Here is a 24,010-nt window from a genome sequence, read left to right on the forward strand (position 1 = left end):
GGAAGGGGTGGTTGGTATTGATGTTTTATAATATAGCCACTGCAAAGGGCTATACCGGTTGATAAAGACCCTGAACCCGAGTTATAAAGGTTCTTTAAAAACCGGTGCAGCCCGATGCACAAGGGCTATAAAACTATTAGAAATTACACCCACTGAGGGTGAAAAGTTGTAAATTCAAAAGGAAGAAACAAACATTGTAATGTTGATGCAGAAAGCTTTATATAATCCACTAATAGCCCTGAGCCACTTCATTGTCTTCAATGAGCTCTCACATTTCTAATGTTTAAATTGGGCATACAAATAACCAGAATTTTCCATGGGTCTCATTCATATAACCTCATGAAAATACAAATAAGGTAATAGTAACATTTGATTGTATCTTCATTGGATTACATGAATGAGACCCATGGAGCTTTTTGGTTGTTTCTATGTTCTATCCTGTTTAGCCTATGGGGATAAGGGTTTTTGTCCTGTCTTTTTGTTTATACTAATTGGGCGTCTGTCATTACCAGTCCCAAGATAAGTTTTTGTTAATTATAAATTGTCCGAACTGCATGCTCGAAAACTAACCAAAAGTGTTCCTTGACATTTGTTGTATAGCGGCCCTTCAGGAAACCTTACATGGGGAGTTGATATGGCCAGAGTGCCCCAAGTCATGCACTCCTGTCACAAAATGTATTCCCTGAGTGTCTAATATTTGCTTATTTTAGTAGTGATCAGTGGGAACAAATGCAAATGTAAACATGGTGATTGTATAATTGTATAATGTCGCTTACTGAACACGAAATACAGAAATACGTTGTGTTTCTGTATCTCTTAGTAGCCCGTAAAGCTTTTCTGGTTGCAGTGAAGATATTAATATATGACGGTGGTTTGTGGTTTGCAAGAATGTGCTGATGGTTTCTTCTCTTTCTCTTCTTCTCTCCCCTCCCCTTTTTATCTCTCCTAATGGTTCTGTATCACCTCCCAGGGCCAATCAGCTGTAGAAGCCAGTCGGTCCAAGAGAATTCCAGCAACAACATGGGGTTGGAGGCAATTATTAGGAAGGCCCTAATGGGTAAATATGACGAGCAGTGGGAAGAGCGCTCGCCTCTCAGTGCCAATGCTTTTAACCCTTTGAATGCCAGTGTGCCCGCTGCTATGCCCATAACCGCTGCTGAAGGACGGACTGACGAGATGCGCTCCTTGCCAGGTCTGCAGCCCTTTCCATCTTGCCGTATCTCTAATGGTCATTAATTTCTTAATTTTTTCCCAGCTCTTTGCTTTCAGTTTGCTAATACTGGTTTTTGTGCAGGCTGTTGAGGTGCTTCTGCTTATCTCTAAAACACTTACAAATGCTGTTTTCTTTCCTCCTCACCTTTTCCGATAAAGGATATTGTGTTTAACAGAATCTCATGTGACAATAATAATCATGTAGTGAGTTGTATGTTATTACAATTAGGATATAGACATTGGTCAGCAGAGAAAGTCCTCGTATCAGACAGGTTGCCCTGTCACGATAGTGCTATCTATGCTCCCTGGAGATAAATTTGGGATTGTGCAGAGAATCTTGGCACAAGGGATTTAGTCAGAAGACCTTGTCAAACTTATTTTTTTGTTACAGTGAAAAGTTAAATTTGAAAGCAGTAAATAAGACACTACTACTTTTAGTGGCTCATCCTCAAATATTCAATTTATAATGTGTTGGTTTTGATACAGACCTTCAAGGAAGATCAGAGCTAAATGCATCGAAACACAGCTATTTGCATGATATATATAAATATATACATCATTTCATTTTTGTATGAATTAAATATAATTCAAGAAAATAACTTTAAAAAAGTAAACATTTATAACGAGCATTTATTGACTCTGGGTTAGTATCTGTCCTGTTGACAGACACAAAGTTGTAATCCATGGCCATTTCTTGTCCTATAAAGATACCACTTTCAAAGGTCCACCAATTGTGGGGAATTGAAATAGTACATGGTCCAAATCATGTCTCCAAATTTATTGTGTATTACAAATCTTTCCAATTACCTAAATATATTTATTTTTAATTAAGGGATCATCCACAATTGTTTTTTCTTTTTTTATTACTTAACCCAATTAGTACTGCAAAATAGAGTTTAAAAATATTGACCCATTCTATATTATTTCAGGAACATTATACCATCAGAGTATATCTAAAGTCAAAACTGAAACAAGCCGTTGGTGGTACATTTATTTTGAAGATCATGGGAAAAAGAATAACGAGATAAGAATGAAACTAGTGTTTAGTTTGGAGAAAAAGGATTACACTCCACATCCTTTCCCTCTCCGTAGTTCATAAATGTAAAAAAAAGTCGTTTTAGCATTTTTTCAGGAGAGATTCCTGTTCATGCCTCTCCTACCTTCGTGTTCTGCTCCCATTGCCTTTTTGATAATTTGCGTACTACGATTCCCTGTGATGTGCTTCATATTGGAGTATAACCACTATTGCCTAAGGTGTTCCAAACTGGATAATGTAGCATAATTTACCACTTTTTGATCAGAGCTCTAGACCCATTTTCGAGATGTGCACAGCATTGTAGAAGGTGGTACTCTGGAACGGAAGGGATATTGGAGTCCATAAAGAAAATTGCAAGTTCGCTGTTTGCACCTAGAGAGGGCGAGAGGCATCTTAGCTGACAGTTCTTAAAAGTCCATAGTCATAGCTTTGGGGACATGGCTATGCCACAGAATAGTGGCAAGGCATGAAACAGGGTTTCTAGTGTCAGGGAGCAGACCATGCGTGGGTTTTAGGCAGTCAAACTAGAGACCAACATAGGCTTTTGCTTCAGAGTTTAGATGACAGAATTTGGTTGTTAAAAGTAAAGTGACTAAAGAGCAGCCTAAAACTTATAAGGTTAAGTGTGAGGTCCGGCGAGAATGCTTTCTAACTATTGTGATCTGTTTTTACATGTTCATAACTTGCTTGCAGTCAACTTATATTGCTTGTGACATCATAGCCCGAGTCTACTGCATACTTAAGATTGAGCGACATCATAAGAATTGTATACATTGTCACCATTAAACCTGCTTTTTTAATACTATTTTATTTTATTAAACATGTTTGGAGGAAAATTGTGGTTATTGACAGAACAACAGTTTTGAGTGTACAGTTCATACAATCAGTACATGCAATTATAGTGAATCCACTGAAAGCTCTGATACCTTTCTGATGGATACTTCTAACTGTAGATTCCTCACCTTTAGAATATCCCCCAGTCTCCAGAATGGATCCAGATGTTTTCACAGCAGCTCTTCCACACGCCACTAACTGTGATTTGTGGCTCTGCATTGACTTCATTCCCTCCTGGAAGTGGCAGAACAGTGCCACATATAGTAGTCCTGTGGTAAACCAAAGTTCAAGCTTGAAGGACAAACACAAGAAGGCGAACCGGGACTCGACCCAAGCCGCCTACTTTCTAGATAAAGAGAATTCACAGTTGATCAATTTGTTCCCCTAGCCATCGGTGATGCTGCAGCATATTTATTTTCACTCTTGGGGCTCCCTCTAGCCCATCTTTGGTAGCAAGGATCAGCAGGGACCTCCAGTTGGGTAACCCGAACAGATCCATTCTCTGTGCTAAGTCCCTGGAGCCTGCCTCTGTTTCGGCAGTGACTCTGGTGCAGACTTACATTCCAGATTTAAGACATATTCTGATCCGGATATCACCGGAGGTGGATTCTATGCTGGCGCCGGTGTTTGACCCCTATCTAAATACTCCTTGACCCCCGACGCGATCACACTCTGACTACACTCCAGTGCACTCAGTTCCCTTACTGTGTGATTGAGACAAAACGTTCCCTTTACCACAGAGCCATCCTTGTTGCGCCACCTGCTTTTCAGTAGACCGGAGTTTGCTGCCATTTGGAGAGGACAGTGGAGATGATAGGGATGATTTACCCCCACATTACGTTGATGACAGTTTATATATGGATTTACAGGAGGTCAGTGAGTTGGATACTTTCCCTGATACAGGGTTGATTCTCTATTAGCCCACTAGTGGAAGAAAGTGCTTCAGTTGTAATATTCATCAAATGTGCTGCTGCCATCCTGGATCTACAACTTCTTTCTATTGATGTTAAACCAAATATACGTACTGAAGTTCTCCAACCCAGGCCAACTTCTTATGAGCCCTTACCATTTACTGAAGAACTAACAAACACCTTTACAGGCAGTTGGTGTAAGCCTTGCTCTACGCCACTTGTAAACCCAGGTGGCCAGACACCACAGGCAAGTTTCATGTGACCCATATTTTCTTACCCTGCATCCTACTTCTAAAAGTTTAGTGATCCAAGCATCCACTGCCTAGGTGTATCCTAATCTGAAAGAAACAGGTTAGTATTAGATTCCTTACCTTAGAATATCCCCAGGCGTCAGACTGGATCCAGAAATGTTTGCGTAGCAGTACCCTTGCGCGTCGTTAGGCGTCGTCTGCGGCTTCCCGTCCGTCGTCTGCGTCGTGGGCGCCATGATGACGTCGTCGGAGTACTTAGACACCGCCTCCGCGCGCTGACGTCAGTCCTTCTTTTTTCCGCGCCAGCAGCGCAGATCCGGAAAAAGTGGGACCTTAGTCACTTTTTGACTAAACTTTTTACGATCCCTTTTGATCGTTTTCGAGTCTTCGACTCCGAACGGTGCCTGTAGGGATGCCAGGTTTTAAACCCTGTGAGGACTGCGACCGACTGATGTCGGTAACCGAGCCTCACCGCCGGTGTCTTCACTGTCTCAGCGTCGACCACGACGACAAGGCCTGCCCCGACTGCCGAGCCCTGACTTCCAAAGCTAGGCGGGAGCGGTCCCGCAAGCGGCTCGAGCTCCGGCAGTCGGCCCACGCCGCGAGAGGTCCCAGTCCGGACAGAGGTCGAGGGACCGGTCGCGGGGTCGGAGCCATCATAGCTCCGGTATTCGACATCACTCATCAGGCTTGAAGTCATCAGGTAAGCACAAGAAGTCGAAGAGACGTCATCGCTCTTCCGACTCCCCCCGACGCGGCCGGGGGTTCGGGTGACACTGCCCACGCGGCTCCGTCGGAGTCGCGGGCGTCGCAACCTGCCCCATATCCTCCGGTCCCTGGGCAGCAAGCGACGCCGGAGGAGATCGAGCACTTCCTCATGGTCATGAGGCCCCTCTCTCCTCCGACGGGCTCTGCGGGGCCTTCGGGCCCAGCAGACCCGTCTGGGGGCCCTAGCGGGTCGGGTGCTTTGTCCCCGACGCCGGCGGGTGCTTTAGCCCGACACCGCCGACGCCTTCGGGCCCGGCGCCGCAGGGCCCCACTGGATCCGCTTCCGGATCTGGGTCGTTGCCGGTTGACCTAACGACCTCACCGGTGCCGGTCCCTAGAGTGTCACCTCCGACGCCGCCTTCGGGCGACGCCGTCCCCGATGCCTCCCTCGATCCGGTTCCTGCGTCGGAACGGCGCCGCTGGCCGCCGCTTTCGGCGCCGCGTGGAGAGTTTTACTTTAATGAACCGGCCCCATCCTTTGACAACCCTGATTATCGGGAAATGGGTGATGAGGAGTATTGGGAGGGGTCTGAGGACCCTCTGACACGTGATTGTGAGTCCCAGCAGGACTGGACAGGTGAACTTGGGGATGCCAGTGGTCTGGACACTTCGCCAGACACTTGTTTTGTCTCACCCCCTACCGTGGCTACGGAGGAGGGGGCAGCCTTCAGTGTGGTGTTGACGCGGGCGGCCAATGCCTTGGGCCTTGAGCTCCCCATCGCGGCCGTGAGGACTAACTTCCTCACTGAGGTCCTTAAATCAGGCCCAGAAGTCAAGCTCGGCCGAGCCTCTGCTGCCGTTTAATGAGGCCTTGACTGACGTTCTTTTGGGAACTTGGTCCAGGCCCGCTACAGGTCCGCCAGTAGATGGGAACGTGGCCAGATGACACCGCCCGGCCCTGGGCGACCCTTGTTTCCTGTCCACCTATCCCACCCCCGAGAGCCTGGTCATCCAGGCCTCCAACTCCCAGACCGCATTCCCGTCGGCTCCGCCTGATCGGGAATCCAAGAGGTATGAGCAAAACGGCAAGAAGGTATTCTCTTCCCTGAGTTTGGGAGTGCGGTCTTCCAACACCGCATGCCTCTTGGGCCGCTGCACCCAAGAAGGGCAAAGGGGGCCTACACCCTATCTTGGACCTACGGAACGTCAACGGCTTCCTCCGGAAGGAGAAGTTCAAAATGCTGACATTGGCTCAGGTCTTAGCTGCCCTGGATCCAGGAGACTGGATGGTAGCGTTGGACTTGCAGGACGCTTATTTCCATATCCCCGTCCTGCCGGCCAACCGGCGCTACCTGCGGTTCATGGTAGGCCACGAGCACTTTGTTTACCGTGCTCCCCTTCGGCCTTACCAGCGCCCCACGGGTGTTCACGAAGGTGATGGCGGTGGTCGCAGCTCATCTGCGCAGGTTAGGGGTTTCAGTCTTCCCCTACCTTGACGACTGGTTGTTGAAGGCGGGCTCACCCGAGACAGTCGTCAGCCACCTCCAGACGACAGCAGACCTCCTGCACCAGCTGAGGTTCTCCATCAATGTGCCGAAGTCACACCTGTGTTCCTCTCAGAAGCTCCTCTTCATCGGAGCGGTTCTAGAATCAACGCAGTTTCCTGTTTATCCTCCCGAACAGCGGGGTCGGGATATTCAGGCTCTGATTCCGATCTTTCAGCAGTTATCCAGGATCTCGGTCAGGTTGACGCTGCGGCTTCTGGGGCTGATGGCCTCCTGCATCCTTCTGGTGCATCACGCCAGGTGGCGGATGCGGGCTCTGCAGTGGGACCTAAAGTTTCAGTGGGCCCAGCATCAGGGCAACTTGTCCGACCATATCTTGAACTCGGAGGGCACTGCAAGACAGTTGCAGTGGTGGCTCACGGACCGCGATTTGGTCAGCGGCAGATCCCTCTCCCTACCCCAAACGGAGCACGTAGTTGTGACGGACGCGTCCCTCTAGGGCTGGGGGGACCACATGGGAGAGGCGGAGATCAGAGGCCTCTGGTCTCCGGCGGAGTCCCGGCTCCACATCACCCTTCTGGAGCTGCGGGCGATCCGGCTTGCACTGAAGGAATTCCTCCGCTCTGTCTGGGGGAGTGTAGTACAGGTGTTCACGGACAACACCACCGCCATGTGGTACTGCAACAAACAGGGCGGGGTGGGTCGTGGACCCTATGCCAGGAGGCTCTGCGCCTCTGGCAGTGGCTGGAACATCAGGGCAGGACCCTGGTGGTTCAAAACATGACAGGTTCCCTGAACGCCAGGGCGGATGAACTCAGCCGTCTGTGCATGATGGATCACGAATGGCGTCTGAACTCGGACGTGGCGCAACGTCTCTTTCTGCAGTGGGGAGAGCCTTGGTTAGATCTATTCGCCACAGAAGAGAACACGCAGTGTCATCAGTTCTGCGCGTTGGAATTCCCAAGGCGGCACTCGCTCAAAGACGCTTTTCATCGCGAGTGGAGTTGCGGTCTGTTGTACGCCTTTCCGCCTACACCACTTCTGCCCAGAGTGCTGAAGAAGATCAAACGCGACCGGGCCCAAGTCATACTTGTGGCTCCGGACTGGGCACAAAGATACTGGTATCCCGAGCTACTCAGCATGTCTGTTGATCTTCCGATTCGTCTGCCTCTTCAGGAGGGCTTTCTGTCGCAGCAGCAGGGGACGGTCCTCCACCTGAACCTGTCCAGTCTCCACTTACATGCGTGGAGATTAAACAGCGGCAGTTGAGGTCATTTGACTTGCCTCCTGAAGTCTGTGATGTGATTCTGGCAGCCAGGCGTCCCTCCACAAAATCGGTATACGCTTGCAGGTGGAACAAATTTATGGCATGGTGCCCAGCAAAGGCTGTGGATCCCCTTTCTGCCCCTCTTTCAGAGGTTCTCCACTTTCTTCTTTCTCTTGCCCAGCAGGGCTACCTCTCTGCCATTTCTGCCTTCTTAAGGCTTCCTGATCAGCCCTCTTTGTTCAAGTCCCCAGTTGTAAATAGTTTTTTTCAGGGCATCACTCATATGTTCCCTCCTGTTCCTTTCGTGATGCCTCAGTGGGACTTGAACCTTGTTCTTACCTATCTGATGTGCGGTCCCTTTGAGCCGCTTCACAATTGTCCTCTCCGCCTTCTTACTCTGAAGACTGCTTTCCTGGTTGCCATCACCTGTGCCAGGAGAGTGAGTGACCACCAGGCTCTTTCATGTAAACCTCCTTTCCTTTCTGTCCATCCGGACAAAGTTGTGTTGCAGACGCGACCCTCTTTCCTGCCCAAGGTAGTCACATCCTTCCACATTGGGCAGTCCATCACCTTGCCCACCCTCTTTCCGCCTCCGCATCCCTCGAAAGAGGAAGAGAGGCTCCACCGTCTGAACCCAAAACGTGCGCTCTCATTCTATCTGGATCGCACACGCCAGTTTCAGGTGGATGACCAACTCTTTGTTAGTTATGTGGTCACTAAGAAGGGTTGGGCGGTGCACAAGCAAACCATTTCTAGATGGGCCGTCTTGTGCATCAAGGCTTGTTACTCTCTGGCTAGAAAGGAGCCTCCTGTGGAGCTACGTGCCCATTCCACTCGGGCCACGGCGGCTACTACTGCCCTGGGTCGGTGAGTCCCCTTGCAGGACATCTGTCAGGGAGCTACGTGGGCCTACGTGGGCCTCGCTGCACACGTTCGCAAGACACTACTGCCAAGTCCGGAGAGATGGCCTTTTCGGCCGTTCCGTTCTCCAGGACTTTCTGGTGTGATCATTGCAGACCCATCACCGGGGTTGGTATTGCTGGGGTATATATTCTAAGGTAAGGAATCTAATACTAACCTGTTTCTTTCAGATGAACAAGTTACTTACCTTTGGTAACGATATATCTGTAAGAAAAGTAGTTAGTATTAGATTACCTACCGCCCCACCCATCCTCCCAGTTCCGCGAACTGATATCTAGGGTTAAGGTTCACCCCTTTCAGGGCCCTACTTTCTTTGCACCATTGTTGGTTTTTATCATGGCTCTGCGTTTCTGGTGCAGAAAAGCTGTGTATAAGAACTGACGTCAGCGCGCGAGGGCGGCGTCTAAGTACTCCGGCGACGTCATCCCGGAGCAGACGACGGACGCGGAGCCGCAGACGACGTCTACCGACGCGCAAGGGTACTGCTACGCAAAAGTTTCCGGATCCAGTCTGACGCCTGGGGATATTCTAAGGTAAGACGCCTAATACTAACTACTGTTTCTTACAGATATATCGTAACCGAAGGTAAGTCATTTGTGTGTCAGGGCCAGTGCCAGAGGCCAAGGGCAGCAGCAGCAGCACAAATGCTGCTCCTTCTCTTCTCACAACACTTCCAATACCAAACCTCTTTAGCTTTTCCATCCAGTGCGTGAATCCAGTAGGGGACTAATTCTGGTATTGCCTTGTGCTCGATTACTTCAGACCAATTGAGTAATTTGAATTGCCCATCTGTGTTATGCTCTTCGCTTTTGGATACCCCTCACCACATTCATTCAATGTTTTTCTAGACATTGGAAGATTGATCATCCTCAGCTACTCACCCATTATGTGATTTAGATTGCACCCATTGCGGAAAGAGGAATGAGATGCTATTCTCAATACTTCCTGGTCCCCAAGGAGGACGATGCATTTGTGTTGTTCTTAAAACTGCAGGATACATAGTTTCATGTACCGACTCTGCAGTTCCACAGGAAATATTCCCTCTTTGTAGTCGACACCCAGATCATCCTCTCACTCACGAAGAATCCCAAAGTCACCAGACTCTGCTTCCATGAAGGAATGAAGAACGTCGCAGCCTGGATGAAAGACAGCTGTCTCGGGGACACACCCACCCCTACAGACCACGCACGAAACCTTGGCATCATCCTCGACTCCTCCCTCTTCATGAATCGCCAGATCAACGCCGTCGCCTCCACCAGTTTCAACTGCCTGCGCTACCTACAAATGGATCCCCCCTCTCCCCCCCCGAATGCATAAGGACCGTCACCCACACACTCATAACCAGCAGACTGGACTACGGCAAAGCCCTATACGCCGGAATCAACAGAACTCTTCTACACAAACTCAGAACCATCCAGAACGCCGCAGCCAGACTCGTACTCGGGACACCACGTCACCAACACCTTCGAAACTTCCACTGGCTACCCGTCGAGAAGAGGGTCACCTTCAAACTCCTCACCCATGCCTACAAATCCCTGAACAACGCCGGACCCGAATACCTCAACAAAAGAGTCTCCTTCCACGTACCCAGGAGGAACCTCCGCTCCACCTACCTCTGCCTGGCAGAGGTCCCCCGCATCCGCAGAAACAAAGCAGGCGGGAGAGCTTTCTCCTACATCGCAGACAAGACCTGGAACAAGCTTCCTGTGAACATCAGACGCTCCCCGACACTAGACACGTTCAGGAAGGACCTCAAGACCTGGCTCTTCAACAGATCCGGTGCTGCTCCCCCCTCCCCTAGCACCTTGAGACCCTCACGGGTGAGTAGCACGCTTTACAAACCCCCTGATTGATTGATTGAATACAATCATTTCAATTCACTGGCCTTCCATTTGGCCTAACATCAGCCCCAGGTGTTCTTCCTGAAGGTCATATCGATGGCCATGGCTCATCTTTGCTGGTGTTGGATACACGTCTTCCTGTACCTCATGCTTGGCAGTTGAAAGTAGGCTTGTCTCAGCCAGTGTCAGACCACTTGCAGAAAACTGTGGGGTTTTCCAGCCTAGATTTCTACTCCATCTTAGGGCTGCCCATGTTTGGGACTTTTATGGATATTGTTACTCTGAAGGTTATCAACCACCACAGCAAGTCATTCTCATTCAGGATAAGGACCTAATGTTTCAAGCGTGAGCTACTGTCCAAGTTTTGACAGTTTGGTCTGCTAGTGTCTTGCATTCATCTGGTGCCTCATGCTCGTAGACACTTCTCTTCCTTCATTGGAAAGTACGTCTGCAGGGGGACCCACATCTGTTTACATTTTTACCAAGTTCTCCATCTCTGGCAAGGCTGTCTGAGATCTTCAGTGGTGGATGAAGGAAGCCATTTGCCACGCCTCCTTTTTAGGTACAGTGCTGACAGAAGTGCCTACCCACTCCTTGAAAGAGCATGCGAACAAGGTGGATGTCGGAGACCTCTTTTCTCGGATGTGGCAGTACCATCACTTTAGGATCTGCTTTCCATCCGGCTGGACTTCAAGGGCTTTGTGCCTTCTTCCTATGGCAGGTTGTTCCAGTTTCTATCTGACAATATGGACGTCATGTGGTTCTGCAGCAAGCAGGGGAGTTTAGGGTATCTTAACTCTTTCCGAAGGCCTTAAAGCTGTGGTAATGGCTGGAGCTTCTCAGATTCCCCCAGTCATCCAATGAGTCTCAATGTCGGAGAAGATGAGCAGTGTAGTCATCTTGCCAAACACGACTGTCACCTGGAGGCGGTGGATGGCTTCTTTGCCCAGAAAAAATTGCATACAGCTTGTTGAGTTCTAAAATTTTCTTCTTAATGTCCTCTAGGAGGTGTATTCCACGTTCCGTCATCGTGTCATCGAGGTTCGAGGCATGTGGGCTGCTGAATTCATATCTGTGCATAGATCGCCGCCTCGTGTTGGGTCCAGATGATTGCACATTGTTGTCCTGGAAGAGTCTTCGAAGTATCACGAGATAGGTGGTTCCTCCCCTGGACTACAGTGCGCATGGGCATCCTCTCCATCCTCAGATTGTTTTTTTCCGCCATTGGGTTCGGATGTATATTTGTTAACTCAAGTTCGGAATCGATAGAAAACTTTATATTTGGCCAAAAGGCCTTTAGTTATCGTCGGTATTGTCTTTGCGATCGGTGCCCAGTACTTGTTCCAGCTCTATCCTCGAGCCGGACGTCAAGAAGAGCCGCGTGGCTTTTCAGCACTAACAGCCCGGTCGACGCCAGAGGCCTTATCGACGATCCATTATGGAACGGAGCTTGTTCAAGAGATGTCCCGTTTAAAACTCTAAGTATCCTCACATCGATGTCCACCCGGTGTGCAACAAGTGCCTGTCTCCGGATCACGATGAAGCCAGCTGTATGGCTTGTTCTCGGTTCCGCTCCAAGAAAACAATTTGCCTTCGGCGCGCGGCGTGGAAGGAGGCCCAGCAGACAGCACCTGACCCGGTGAACATCGTCGATGCCGAGGAAGAGGAGGGAGACTAGCAGAAAGTTCAAGAGAACCTGTCTGATCCTGCATCAGAAATCGACTCCAGTTACGACGCAGATGTGGAAATGGTCGATAATGAAGACATCGTCGACGAGGTAGGAGACGACGATGAGGCCTTCGGGGCCGTAGAAGATAGCTCGAGTGAGGAGCTAGGCCCAACCGTTAGTACGGGGGCCGAGACTAAAACACTCGATAAGGCTCAGGTCGAGGGATCGCCACATGGCCTTACCCAAGATCAGACGCATAGTTCTACAGCCTCGCCCCAAGGCCCGGCTACGGATATTTCCAACGAGCCATTGGTTGATCGATCAAAATCAAAACCAAAAGCATCGGTATCTACAAAACCGAAATCACCGGAAACGAAATCGAAACCGAAAGTACACATTACTTTGGTCAGATGGAAGGCTTCTGCACCATCGGCACCGACGAAACAGAAGACTGTTATCGACCCGGGGAGGTCGCTAAAGGGTGTCGAGCCGAAAGCCGGGGCACCGAAGAAAAAGGTCAAGGACATCGACCCAAAGAAGTCGGCGCCGAAGACCGTAGACCCAAACAAAGGACTCAACTCAGAACGTTCTCGATCCTAAACGTCGACTCGACAAAGCAAAGGGCAGTAAAGACCTCGAGTCCACAACTAGCAGGGGCTCTAAGGACCCCGTAGAGTCAACACATCCATCCGCCTCTTTTTCGAAGCAGGTGTCGGACTCGCTGCAACGCATTAAGGAGAAGGCTATTGCTGTCTGACCGAAGGCCACTCAACCACCAAAGACAGTCAGTAAACCTCCGAAGTCGTCGGCACCGATTAAGTTTACACTGCCGCCGCCAGTGACACCTAAGGCGTTCGCCCCTAAGCCGGCCATTGAAGCGGCCCAGAAGGTGTCCATGGGGCGGAAGCCTACAACTACGGAAGGGGCCACCAAGCATCGACAACCTCTGCAGGAAGATCAGTCGAGGCAATTCATCGACGCTGAGACTGGTAGACTTTCCATTTTCAAGCGAAAGATCGCCCCAGAACAGCCTATGAAGTCGTATAAAATTCCATTAAAGAAAAAGAGGGATTCTGCAACATCACCTCTTCTTTTTGAACCTCTACAACAATATGGACAAGAACCTGCTCCTTTTTCACCCACACATTATGATGTGGATGTGGGGGATGGTGACAATAAGGATTACAGTTATCCTGTAGACACTGATCCAGAAGACCACACTGAACCCTGGCAAGACACTGTTGACCCAGGGGAGCCACAAAATGCCCCTGACAGTCATACCTATGCTGTTAAAACCTCACCTACAGAAGACACGGCTGCGTTTAACGCACTTATTGAGAGGGCAGCAAAAAAACACGATGTCCAACTCCATGCTGACCCTATTGAAGAGGATTTTTTATTTGACACCTTCTCGACCTCAGAGAGAACTGTCAAAACTCTACCCATGCTTAAAGGTGTCCTGAAACACACTGGAGACATCTTTAAGGAGACCACAAGGGCAAGAGTAGTTAACCCCAGAGTTGAAAAAAAATACAAACCAGCACCTGTGGACCCTACGTGTATATCAGGGGACAGTTGCCATTGGACTCTCTGGTTGTTTCAAATGCTCGTAAAAGAGCGAACTCGCAGACCACGGGTGATGCTCCTCCCCCTGACAAGGAATCTAAAGTGCTAGAAGCATCAGGGAAAAGGGTGGCAGCTCAAGCGGCCAATGTCTGGCGAATCTCCAACACACAGGCACTCTTAAAAGAGCCAGATATGACAGGGCTCATTATGATACACTTGAGACCCTGTTACAACATTTGCCAGATGAGTATAAGGAGGCAGCAGAGATGCTAATACAAGAAGGGAAACCTGTATCCAATGCATCTATTAAGTGTGCGCTAGACGCAGCAGAGACTGCAGCCAGGGCTATTAATACAAGCGTTATGTTACGAAGACACGCCTGGCTGAGAATCTCCGGCTTCAAGCCTGAGATACAACCACCATACTCAATCAGCCAGTTAACCCTGATTACTTGTTTGGCCCAGAAGTGGACACCACCTTAGAGAAAATCAAAAAGGACACAGAGACTGCAAAGTCTATGGGGGCTCTACAGTCGCAGCAGTTCAGGGGTGGTTCTTTTCGTCGCTCCAACAATAGAGGAGCTTCCAGAGGCCAGGTGTCCCAGCAGACACAATACAATAAAGGAGGCACGCAGACCACCTACAACAAGAACAATAGGGGTGGCTATCGTGGAAACGGCACCAAGGGCAGAGGTCGGGGAAACAACAACTCCCGATCCTCCGCCACTAACAAACAGTGACGTCTTGTCACTACCCCCTGACCATATAACACCGGTCGGGGGGAGACTACAACAGTTCCTGCCGGTCTGGAAATCCATCACTACAGACAGGTGGGTGAGGCAGCTTATCCAGTACGGTTATTGTCTGGAGTTAACATCCATTCCACCCAACATACCCCCAAGACACCGTCCTATGTCCGCAGAGCATATACAGTTATTGCAGCAGGAGGTAGTCCGCATGCTGCAAAAAGGAGCCATAGAGCTTGTGCCTGTGGAACAAAAAGGTACAGGGGTGTATCCGCTGTACTTCTTGATCCCAAAAATGGACGGGTCCCTCAGACCCATACTGGACCTCAGGACCCTAAATCAGTACATCCTGTCAGAACACTTTCACATGCTCACATTACAGCAGGTTCTACCGTTACTCAGCCAGGGAGATTTCCTCGCAACACTCAATCAATCAATCAATCATAGACATTTATAGAGCGCTCTACTTACCCGGAGGGTCTCAAGGCGCACACTAGATATGAAGGATGCATATTTTCATGTAACGTTACACCAGTCACACAGAAAATATCTCAGATTTACCATTCAGGATCAGCATTATCAGTTCAAGGTCCTCCCTTTCGGAGTGACAACGGCACCCAGGGTGTTTACCAAGTGCCTGGCGACAGTGGCTGCACACCTACGGAGACAGAACGTTCACGTCTACCCTTATCTGGACGACTGGCTTATCCAAACAAAGTCGGCCCAGCAATGTGCCACCCACATGTCCCACACCATTCACCTTCTTCACGATCTGGGGTTTTCACTGAATTATCCAAAGTCCCACCTTCAGCCCGCAGTACGTGGGCGTGACAATAGACACTCTGGCAGCCAAAGCACAGCCGAATTCAGTCAGGATCAACAGCATACAATTGCTGATCCGGAAATTCAAACCTCAACACTCGCTTCCAGCACGAGTGTTCATGCAGTTGATAGGCATGATGGCCTCCTGCATCTTCATAGTCCCGCACGCGAGACTACACATGCGTCCGCTTCAGGAGTGCTTGGCACGTCAGTGGAATCAGGCTCACGGACAATTGAAAGACCTAGTGTTGGTGACCGGTCGCGCATACAACTCTCTGCATTGGTGGAACCCACAAAACCTTTGCAGGGGCCGACCGTTCCAAGAGCCTGTGCCACAGATTATACTGACGACGGACGCATCTCTCCAGGGATGGGGAGCTCATGTACTCCACTACACAGTGCAGGGACTATTGACAGCACAGCAGCAGAAGATGCACATCAACCTTCTGGAACTGATGGCTATCTTCATGGCAATGAAAACATTCAAAGTACATTTGTGCAACAAGGTAGTGTTGATCCGGACGGACCACATGACGGCCATGTACTACATACAGAAGCAGGGAGGTACACACTCGCCACAGTTGTCTCATCTGGCTCAGAGCATGTGGAAGTGGGCCATTCAGAGAAACATCTTCCTCATGGCAGAACACCTCCCAGGCAAGGACAATCAGATGGCGGACCTGCTCAGCAGGCACAGCCACCAGATGCACGAGTGGGAGATACATCCATCAGTACTCCAACCGTACTTCCAGCAGTGGGGTCATCCAGAGATAGACCTGTTCGCCACAAGGGAAAACGCAAAATGCCAAAGGTTTGCCGCCAGGTTCCCACAGCCACAGTCGCAGGGAAATGCGATATGGATGAACTGGTCAGGCATATTTGCGTACGCTTTTCCCCCAGCACCGCTAATACCGCTAGTGGCACGCAAACTGAAGCAACACTCGATGACTCTCATCCTCGTTGCTCCGACGTGGGCACGCCAACCATGGTACACCACGTTTCTAGAACTCTCCGTGGTACCGCATAAACGGCTGCACCTCACGCCCAGGCTTTTGACGCAGAGCCATGGCGACATTCAGCATCCAGATCCGCAACAGCTCAACCTGGCAATCTGGCTCCTGAGGTCTTAGAATTTGGCTACCTCAACCTGCCTCCTGACTGTATGGATATCATAAGGGAGGCAAGAAAGCCCACCACTAGAGCATGTTATGCGGCGAAATGGAAGCGGTTTGTGATTTATTGTGCCAACAACGCCATTAATCCGCTAAATGCATCTACTCACAACATCATCTATTATCTGTTACATCTATACAAATGCAATCTGGCCCATGCTTCCATTCGTATACATTTATCCGCAATAGCAGCTTATCTCCAAAACAGGCAGCATCTCTCCCTTTTCAGAGTGCCTGCCATCAAAGCTTTTCTGGAGGGACTCAAACGAGTTATTCCTCCCAGACACCCACCGGCACCTGTATGGAACCTGAATGTGGTCCTTACCAGACTGATGGGACTACCTTTTGAGCCTCTACACTCATGCGAGATACAATTCTTGATGTGGAAAGTGGCTTTCCTAATAGCAATCACATCGCTACGACGAGTTAGTGAACTTCAGGCACTAACTATCCAGGAGCCATTCATACAGATTCACTCCAACAGGGTTGTACTACGCACTAACCGTAAGTTTCTGCCTAAAATGGTTTCACAGTTCCATATGAATCAAACTATAGAACTGCCGGTGTTCTTCCAGAATCCAGATTCAGTGGCAGATTGAATGCTCCACACACTAGACGTCAAGCGAGCTCTAATGTACTACATAGATAGGACAAAAGATTTCAGGAAGACAAAACAACTGTTTGTTGCCTTTTCACCACAACACAAAGGCAACCCCATTTCAAAAGCAGGTATAGCCAGGTGGATCGTAAAGTGCATACAGATTTGCTATCAGAAGGCTAAGCGCACATTAACGGTTCCTCCAAGAGCCCACTCAACATGAAAGTTGGGGGCTTCCATGGCTTTCTTTGGAAACATTCCTTTAGAGGAAATCTGTAGAGCAGCCACATGGTCTACCATATACACATTTACAAAACACTACTGCGTAGATGTGCACTCCAAACAGCAGGCAGCTGTAGGGCAGGCTGTTCTAAAAACACTTTTTCAGACTGCTGCAGCTGGCACGGGCAGCCGCTGCTAATAGAGGGACTGCTATATATTCTATGCACAGATATGAATTCAGCAGCCCACATGCCTCGAACCGAATATGCTACTTACCAGTATGCATCTGTTCTTGGCATTTAGGGCTGCTGACATTCATATCGCCCGCCCACCTCCCCGGTGCCTGTAGCGGCTGCAGCACTCAGAATTACTCTTAGCGTGGTCATCACTTACTGTACTACACTCCATCTCTGCCACAATGGCGAAAAACAATCTGAGGATGAAGAGGATGCCCATGCGCATTGTAGTCCAGGGGAGGAGCCACCTATCTCGTGATACGTCGAAGACTCTTCCAAGACAACAATGTGCAATCATCCGGACCCAACACTAGGCGGCGATCTATGCACAGATATGAATGTCAGCAGCCCTACATGCCAAGAACAGATGCATACTGGTAAGTAGCATATTCGCTATAAGCACTGTCTGTCTGGCCTCTGTATCTGCTGCCTTTTTTCCTGCGAAGGTGGTACTTCAAACTTATTTTTCTTTGTGCCAAAACTGGTGTCACCTTTTCATGCGAAGAAACCCATCATACCCCTTACGTTCTTCTTTCTGCCAAATCCCTTTGAGGAGCAAGATAGGCTACAGCATTTAAATCCTAAGCGAGTCCATAGTTTACACCTTCGTAAGACTAAGGAGTAACAGGTGGACAAATAAGATCTTTGTTGGATTTGTTGGTGTGAAGAAAGGAAAGACAGGTTGATAATGTGAGAGATTGCTCTTTTGAATCAAACTTTGTTATGCCTTGGCCAAAAAAGATCCTTCAAAGGGTGTCCAGCTCAATCCAAAAGAGTAAAGGCCATGACTGTGGTTTTGCCTCGGGAGTTCTGCATTTACCCATCTGGCAGACGGCACAAATGGGGTACCCGTCTATACTTTCATCAGCCCCTACTGTATCGACTCTTGAGTCCGCATGGAGTGTCATTTTGCCTGCTTTGTCCCGCAGTTCCACTCCTCTGATCTACCTCCTTGGAGAATGCATTGCTTTGGTATCAATCTACATTGGGTGGAATCTACAGTACAATAAACAAATGAAGGAGTATACCCCGAAGAAAAACAAGATATGTAAAAGAGGAAAAAAAGGAAATAATTATCCTTTTTTTAAAAAGACCCCTCACTCACCAACCTAGTTGGTGACATGCTTCATCATTGGGGTCCCACCCGAGTAGCCGAATGCCACCCGGGTGTGCTTTAACGCCTGATTACAGCGGAGAAGGTTCTATTTGCAACAGTAGTGCAAGTGAGTGAGAACGTGAATTACAAATTTCTTTATTGTACTCCCAAAAGTTTAATATGGAGCAATAACACAGGATTAAAAACAAGGTGTGATACCTAAACAGGTTACATTGACCTATGGTATCTATATAAAGTGATGGTCATGGTGGTCTGCATGTTTCAACCTTTCATGGCTATTACTAGGTTTTCATCAGGACCCATGCAACAGCCCGGGCGGTATACACACGCTATGGTGCACCTGTCCCTGGGTCAAACATGAATCATTCCATATGCTCACGGATAACACCTTTTAGCCTTCTATGAAAGTGAAAAATTAGAGACTAGCTTCTGTCACGCCCCATGGGAACCGTGTGGGGGCGCAGGTTATAGTCACACAGTCTTCAAACCATATTTATTTATTTAAGGAGTTTTATATAGTGCTGGCTAGACCCGGAGGTATCAGAGCGCTTTACATGAGGAAGAAACATTGTTTCAGAACATGGTTACAAAGTTACATCAGTTACTGGAGCGTAGTTACAGGAATGATATGAGTACAAAAGCATAGCATAAACATGAGGAAAAAAATAGGCGAGAGAAGAATTAGGGGAGGGAAGGAATAGGGGAGGCAGACAGAGAATAATGGAGGGAAGTCGCACCTTTTAGCTCCTTTCCCAGAGGATTGGTGGCCCAGGACCCTGTGGGCATGATTGTTTTAGCCACGAGGCTTCGACCTTCACAAGATGGAATCCGTGGCAGCCATCTTAGGGTCAGACGCGTTGTGATGCTCATGCCCCTTGTTGTTGGAGACAAGCCAGCTCCCAGGATTGTGTCATACCGCACGCCTTCCAACCTAAGGAGACGACCTACACGGAGCCCCAAGGAATCTACAGTAATAAGTAGCTATTAGAAAAATAAGTTGCTTTGGTAATGCTTTTTCTGGTGGATACTCTATCTAACTGCAGATTTCTCATCGCTCGCTCTGTGGAGTGGATTTACAGGAATAAGTAATTACAGGAATAAGTAAGGTTCCAAAGTAGATTTGTACACTTTCCACTCATTTCAATTAGCCACCCGCGCTCTGCATCTAAAGCACAGAAAAGAACATTGAATAAACTGATATCAGCACATACGGATTTCACCTGTACATGGCTCTTTTTCATAATCTCAGGATCCACCATGGAGGATGATATTGCCACCTTCTGGCACTCAGGAGCTATTATAATAGTTTCCAGACTGGGGAGATGCAGAAGGTCAGGAATCTGCAGTTAGAGTATCCACCAGAAAGTTTTAATGAAGGTAAATAACTTCTACATCGTTTCCGCTGACATCTGCATCATTTTCAATCAAGCCCTATGTCCTGAGGCTAAACCTGAGTTTGGCTGCAACCGCTCTCTTAGCCCCTAACTCCATATATGTGGCAGATATCTATTGCGACACAGGCAGCAGAAGATAATCACCGCCTGATTTTAAATACTAGCAATATGTCTATTTACTATATTTGTATAAATTATTACAGTGATGACGGATCTGCAATTCTTAGTCTTCTCCCGATTCGAGCACAGTTTGCTCACCTGTTCAATGCATTTCCTCAGCTCCATATAACAGTGCTTTAGGGTGCAGCACCAGAAGCATTTCAGAACATGGCAATAAGTAGTAACACTCTGTGCATGAAAAAATAATTTTCATTTGCACTTATTTCTAGGGAGGATCCCCTCTTCCATTAGGTTCCTCTGTTGTTGCATCTTTTTGATATTGCCATAGGTTCAGGGCCATAGATACATTCTCAAGGGGCAGAGTGAGAGTTCAGCAAGGGTTAACCAGTTATAACTAGGCACTCCGTACTCCCGGGCCCGGGATGGACTACGATACTGACGTCCTGACCAAATAACAGGAAGTAATTCAAAAGTTTTGTATCTGTGAGGTCAATGCTTAGGATAATCAATATTATTGTGTAATTTTGGTCTTACTTTGCAAAGCACGGTTTTATAATTCACTGTGATTAACAAGTCAAGTGTTGTGTTGTCAGTGATTTCTTTATCCCATGTATGAAAGACTCAATGTTTTACATTTTCAGGAGGAGGGAAGCCAAAGATTGCAGCCCGGTCTAATAACAGAAAGAGCAAGTCACCAGCACCTGGCCTGTCCTCTGGGGAGCGACCGCCTTCGGTGTCCTCTGTACATTCAGAGGGGGACTGTAATAGAAAGACTCCACTGACGAGTCGTGTTTGGGAGGACAGGCCATCCTCAACAGGTAAAGTTCTGATGAACACTTCTAAACATAGATTTCTCACCTTAGATTATATATTCCCCATTCTGTGGCAGACTGGATCCAGAAACATTCTCCGCAATTCTCCTGTGCTCCTCTAATCGTTGCCGTGCATCTCTGCGCTGGCTACTTAGTACCCTGGAAGGAGAGTGGAGCAGACATGAACCTGGAGCTCCACTCCCTCATTCGTCAGCCTACAACGATTTCTCAAATTCTGAAAGCCAGTGTCTAGGGAACGAAGCCCCCTCCTAAAACGACAGGATTCAAGCCATGACGTGGTTGCAGAAAACAAATGTTGGTCATTAACCCACATGAATTGTGTCTCTGGTGTCTCAAATTTGTGCCACAATTGTACCCTCCTTTTTTTTTTTTTAAACTTTTATTAGCAATTGGACATTAGTATCTTACATTCATTTAACCCTTTCGCTGCGGCGGCTATCCCGCCGCAGCGCTAACGGGGTGGGGCGGCCGCGCGGCGGCCGCATGCTGGTGACAGAACCTCTCCGTCACCAGCTGCGGTTGATCTATGCTGGTGACGGAGCGGTTCCGTCATGACCCGCCCCGCTCATTAGAACGGCCGCGCAGGCGCGAAATCAGCGCCGCGCAGGCGCGGCGGCCGGGCCATGACGGAACCGCTCCGTCATCAGTACAGCCCAACCATAGCTGATGACGGAACGGTTCCGTCATCAGCAGGGGAGGGGTTAAATGAACAGTAACAAACAACATTACTCTCCATTATCAGCTTAGAATATACTATACATTTCCCTGTGTTCAAGATGAGTCATTGCGGTACACGTTTGATAACAGAATTAGTGAGCACTTTCCCCCACGCCCCCTTCCGCCCAGCCTTTTGTTGTATTACATTTGTAACACATGTCTCTCAGTGATGATGCCCGTCCATACCTTGATAGTTACCAGTGTCTAATGCGATCATTACAGAGTGCTTTCTGTTGTTAATTAAGTAACATCAGTACATCCATCCCTCCCCTGCCCTCATTCTCAGGGTACCGTAGTTATTTACCACACGTACATTGGAAGTTCATGGGTCAGTCCAGGGTCAGTTGATCGTTGCGGCGGGTCGCAAATGTTTCCCCGGGATTCATTCCATTTCTCCCAAATCTTGGACCATTTCTTGGGACATCCCCTGTGAGTATAGACCGCTCTCTCCACCACCATTGCCACATCCATGTCATTTTCCCACTGTCTTTGTGGGCACTGTCCCGGATCCCCAATTTCTGGCGATATTTCTTTTTGCAATTGCCAAACCGAGCGTTGCCCAAGTCTGTAGTCCCAGGTTGAGGTCTGTAGGTTGCCAAATATTTAATAGACACCACCCGGGGTCTAGCTGGACCTCAGCTTCACCCACTGTTGAGATTTCAGTCAGTATTTGCTCCCAGTACTCTTGTATCTTAGGGCCTTCCCATATTGTATGAAAGTATGTCCCTGCTAGGCCACAACCTCTGAGACAGAATGGATCAGTCGCCCACCCCAGCTTGTGGAGCAAGGTGCGTGAGTAATATACGCGGTGTAATACTTTGAGTTGTATTAATTTCAACCGTGATGGGATAGCTGCCTCTCTGGCCGATGCTAATGCATCCATCTAGTCTGAGTCTTCTATGTCTCCTAGTTCTACCTCCCATTTACTTCGTAGGACTACCATCGGGTCTGGGAGATTGTTCACTAGTTTACGAAATGTTTGTGAGATAACTTTTTTGTCTAGATAATCAGTGAGAAGTCTGTCTTCGAGGGGAGAGGAATCCGCTAGTTTAGTGCCTGGTGTAATTGCACTTAGCAGCGCGTGCCGAATTTGGATGTATCAATATAGTTCAGTGTCTGCCATTCCATATTTCTCTTGCAGGGCTGCAAATGTGATTACTTCACCCTTAATCCATAGGTCCCCTATTTTTATAATGCCAATGAGGTCCCATTGCCTGAAGCCCTTGGTGTTAGCTAGGGTCCCAAGTCGGCTTGTCTCCCAGAGGGGGGTGGCTAACGTGAGTACTCCCTCCCATCCCAGAGCCCTCTGTGCCGTATGCCGAATTTTGATTGTGGGTGCCGTGGGGCCTGTGAGTGTGTGTCGTTTTTTTGTTCGCATAGAGGGCCTTCATTAAGTGTTCTATGGGAAGCATACTTCTGTTGAGCCTGTATGCTGGATCGTGTTGTGGAGCGTGTAGCCATTGGTTTATAAATTGTACCCTCTTGCACCTGAAGGCGATTTGGGATGGGAAGTTGACGCTGTATGTTGCCTGCAAAGAAGAGTAGATCCTCTGATATGTCCAGGACCCTGTCACAGTTTGTCTTGCTCCTTGGGCCCTTCTCATCAGTGGTCTTTCTGACGGCTAAAGTGCTCTGGTTAGTCCAAATAAAAGTCTAAACACAGACATAAAAAAGCAAGGCAGGACTCAACCCCATTCCATGACTCTGTGTGCAGGGAGAAGGCACGAAGGTGTAAGGATGTTGGTCCGTCTCCCCTCGGGTCCCTGAGTGAGGAGCGGATCCCCTAGCTGGTCCTGATACGCTAGGAGTTTTCAGAGCCATCACTGATACCACACAAACTCAGTGCCTTCAAATAGGCCATGCTGCAGATCTTTTGTGTTTTTCTGGATCCGTCTGGTGTGCCTTCCGGCCCCATACCTCCAGTCAGGTTACTACTAGCAGAGCCTTCCTGGCTGACAATTTAGAACCTGTTCCGGGTCGAGTAACGACTATGGGACAGGCTCCTTGACCTGCACCAGTTCGCCACCCGTTGACGCCAGCACTAATGTCACCAGTGCCGTAAGAGGATGTGATTCTAATCCCGCTATCTGACCCATAATCGACTTAAGCCTGATCTTCTTAGATAGTAACTAAAGCACGACCAGTCGTTATAACCTAACTCTGGTAAGCCACCAGAGAGAAATGATGTGATATAGAGAAAGGTGGTCTTCTGTAGTAGGGGATCTCTTTGTATAGTCATAATCTAGTGAATAGTCCCACTCATGTGCGTGGACCCAGGGCTCTGGGTCGAAGCGTCGTCTACGTTCGACGTCG

At 48.6% G+C, this 24,010-nt stretch overlaps 1 protein-coding gene across 15 annotated transcripts in view; it reads left to right on the forward strand.

The window, feature by feature from the left end:
• NCOR2 (nuclear receptor corepressor 2) overlaps nucleotides 1-24,010 on the forward strand; it is a 1,233,371-nt gene that overhangs the window by 1,193,823 nt on the left and 15,538 nt on the right. For 13 of the 15 annotated variants that reach the window (XM_086942885.1, XM_086942883.1, XM_086942888.1 and 10 more), the window contains 2 exons: nucleotides 971-1,192; nucleotides 20,789-20,965. In XM_086942885.1, the coding sequence (XP_086799011.1) occupies nucleotides 971-1,192; nucleotides 20,789-20,965 (399 nt within the window). The remainder of the gene's footprint in view (nucleotides 1-970; nucleotides 1,193-20,788; nucleotides 20,966-24,010) is intronic. The other 2 variants (XM_086942892.1, XM_086942893.1) reach the window with 1 other exon arrangement.

The sequence above is a fragment of the Lissotriton vulgaris genome, chromosome 11 (assembly GCF_964263255.1).
Source record: "Lissotriton vulgaris chromosome 11, aLisVul1.2, whole genome shotgun sequence".
In the NCBI taxonomy this organism is placed as follows: domain Eukaryota; kingdom Metazoa; phylum Chordata; class Amphibia; order Caudata; family Salamandridae; genus Lissotriton; species Lissotriton vulgaris.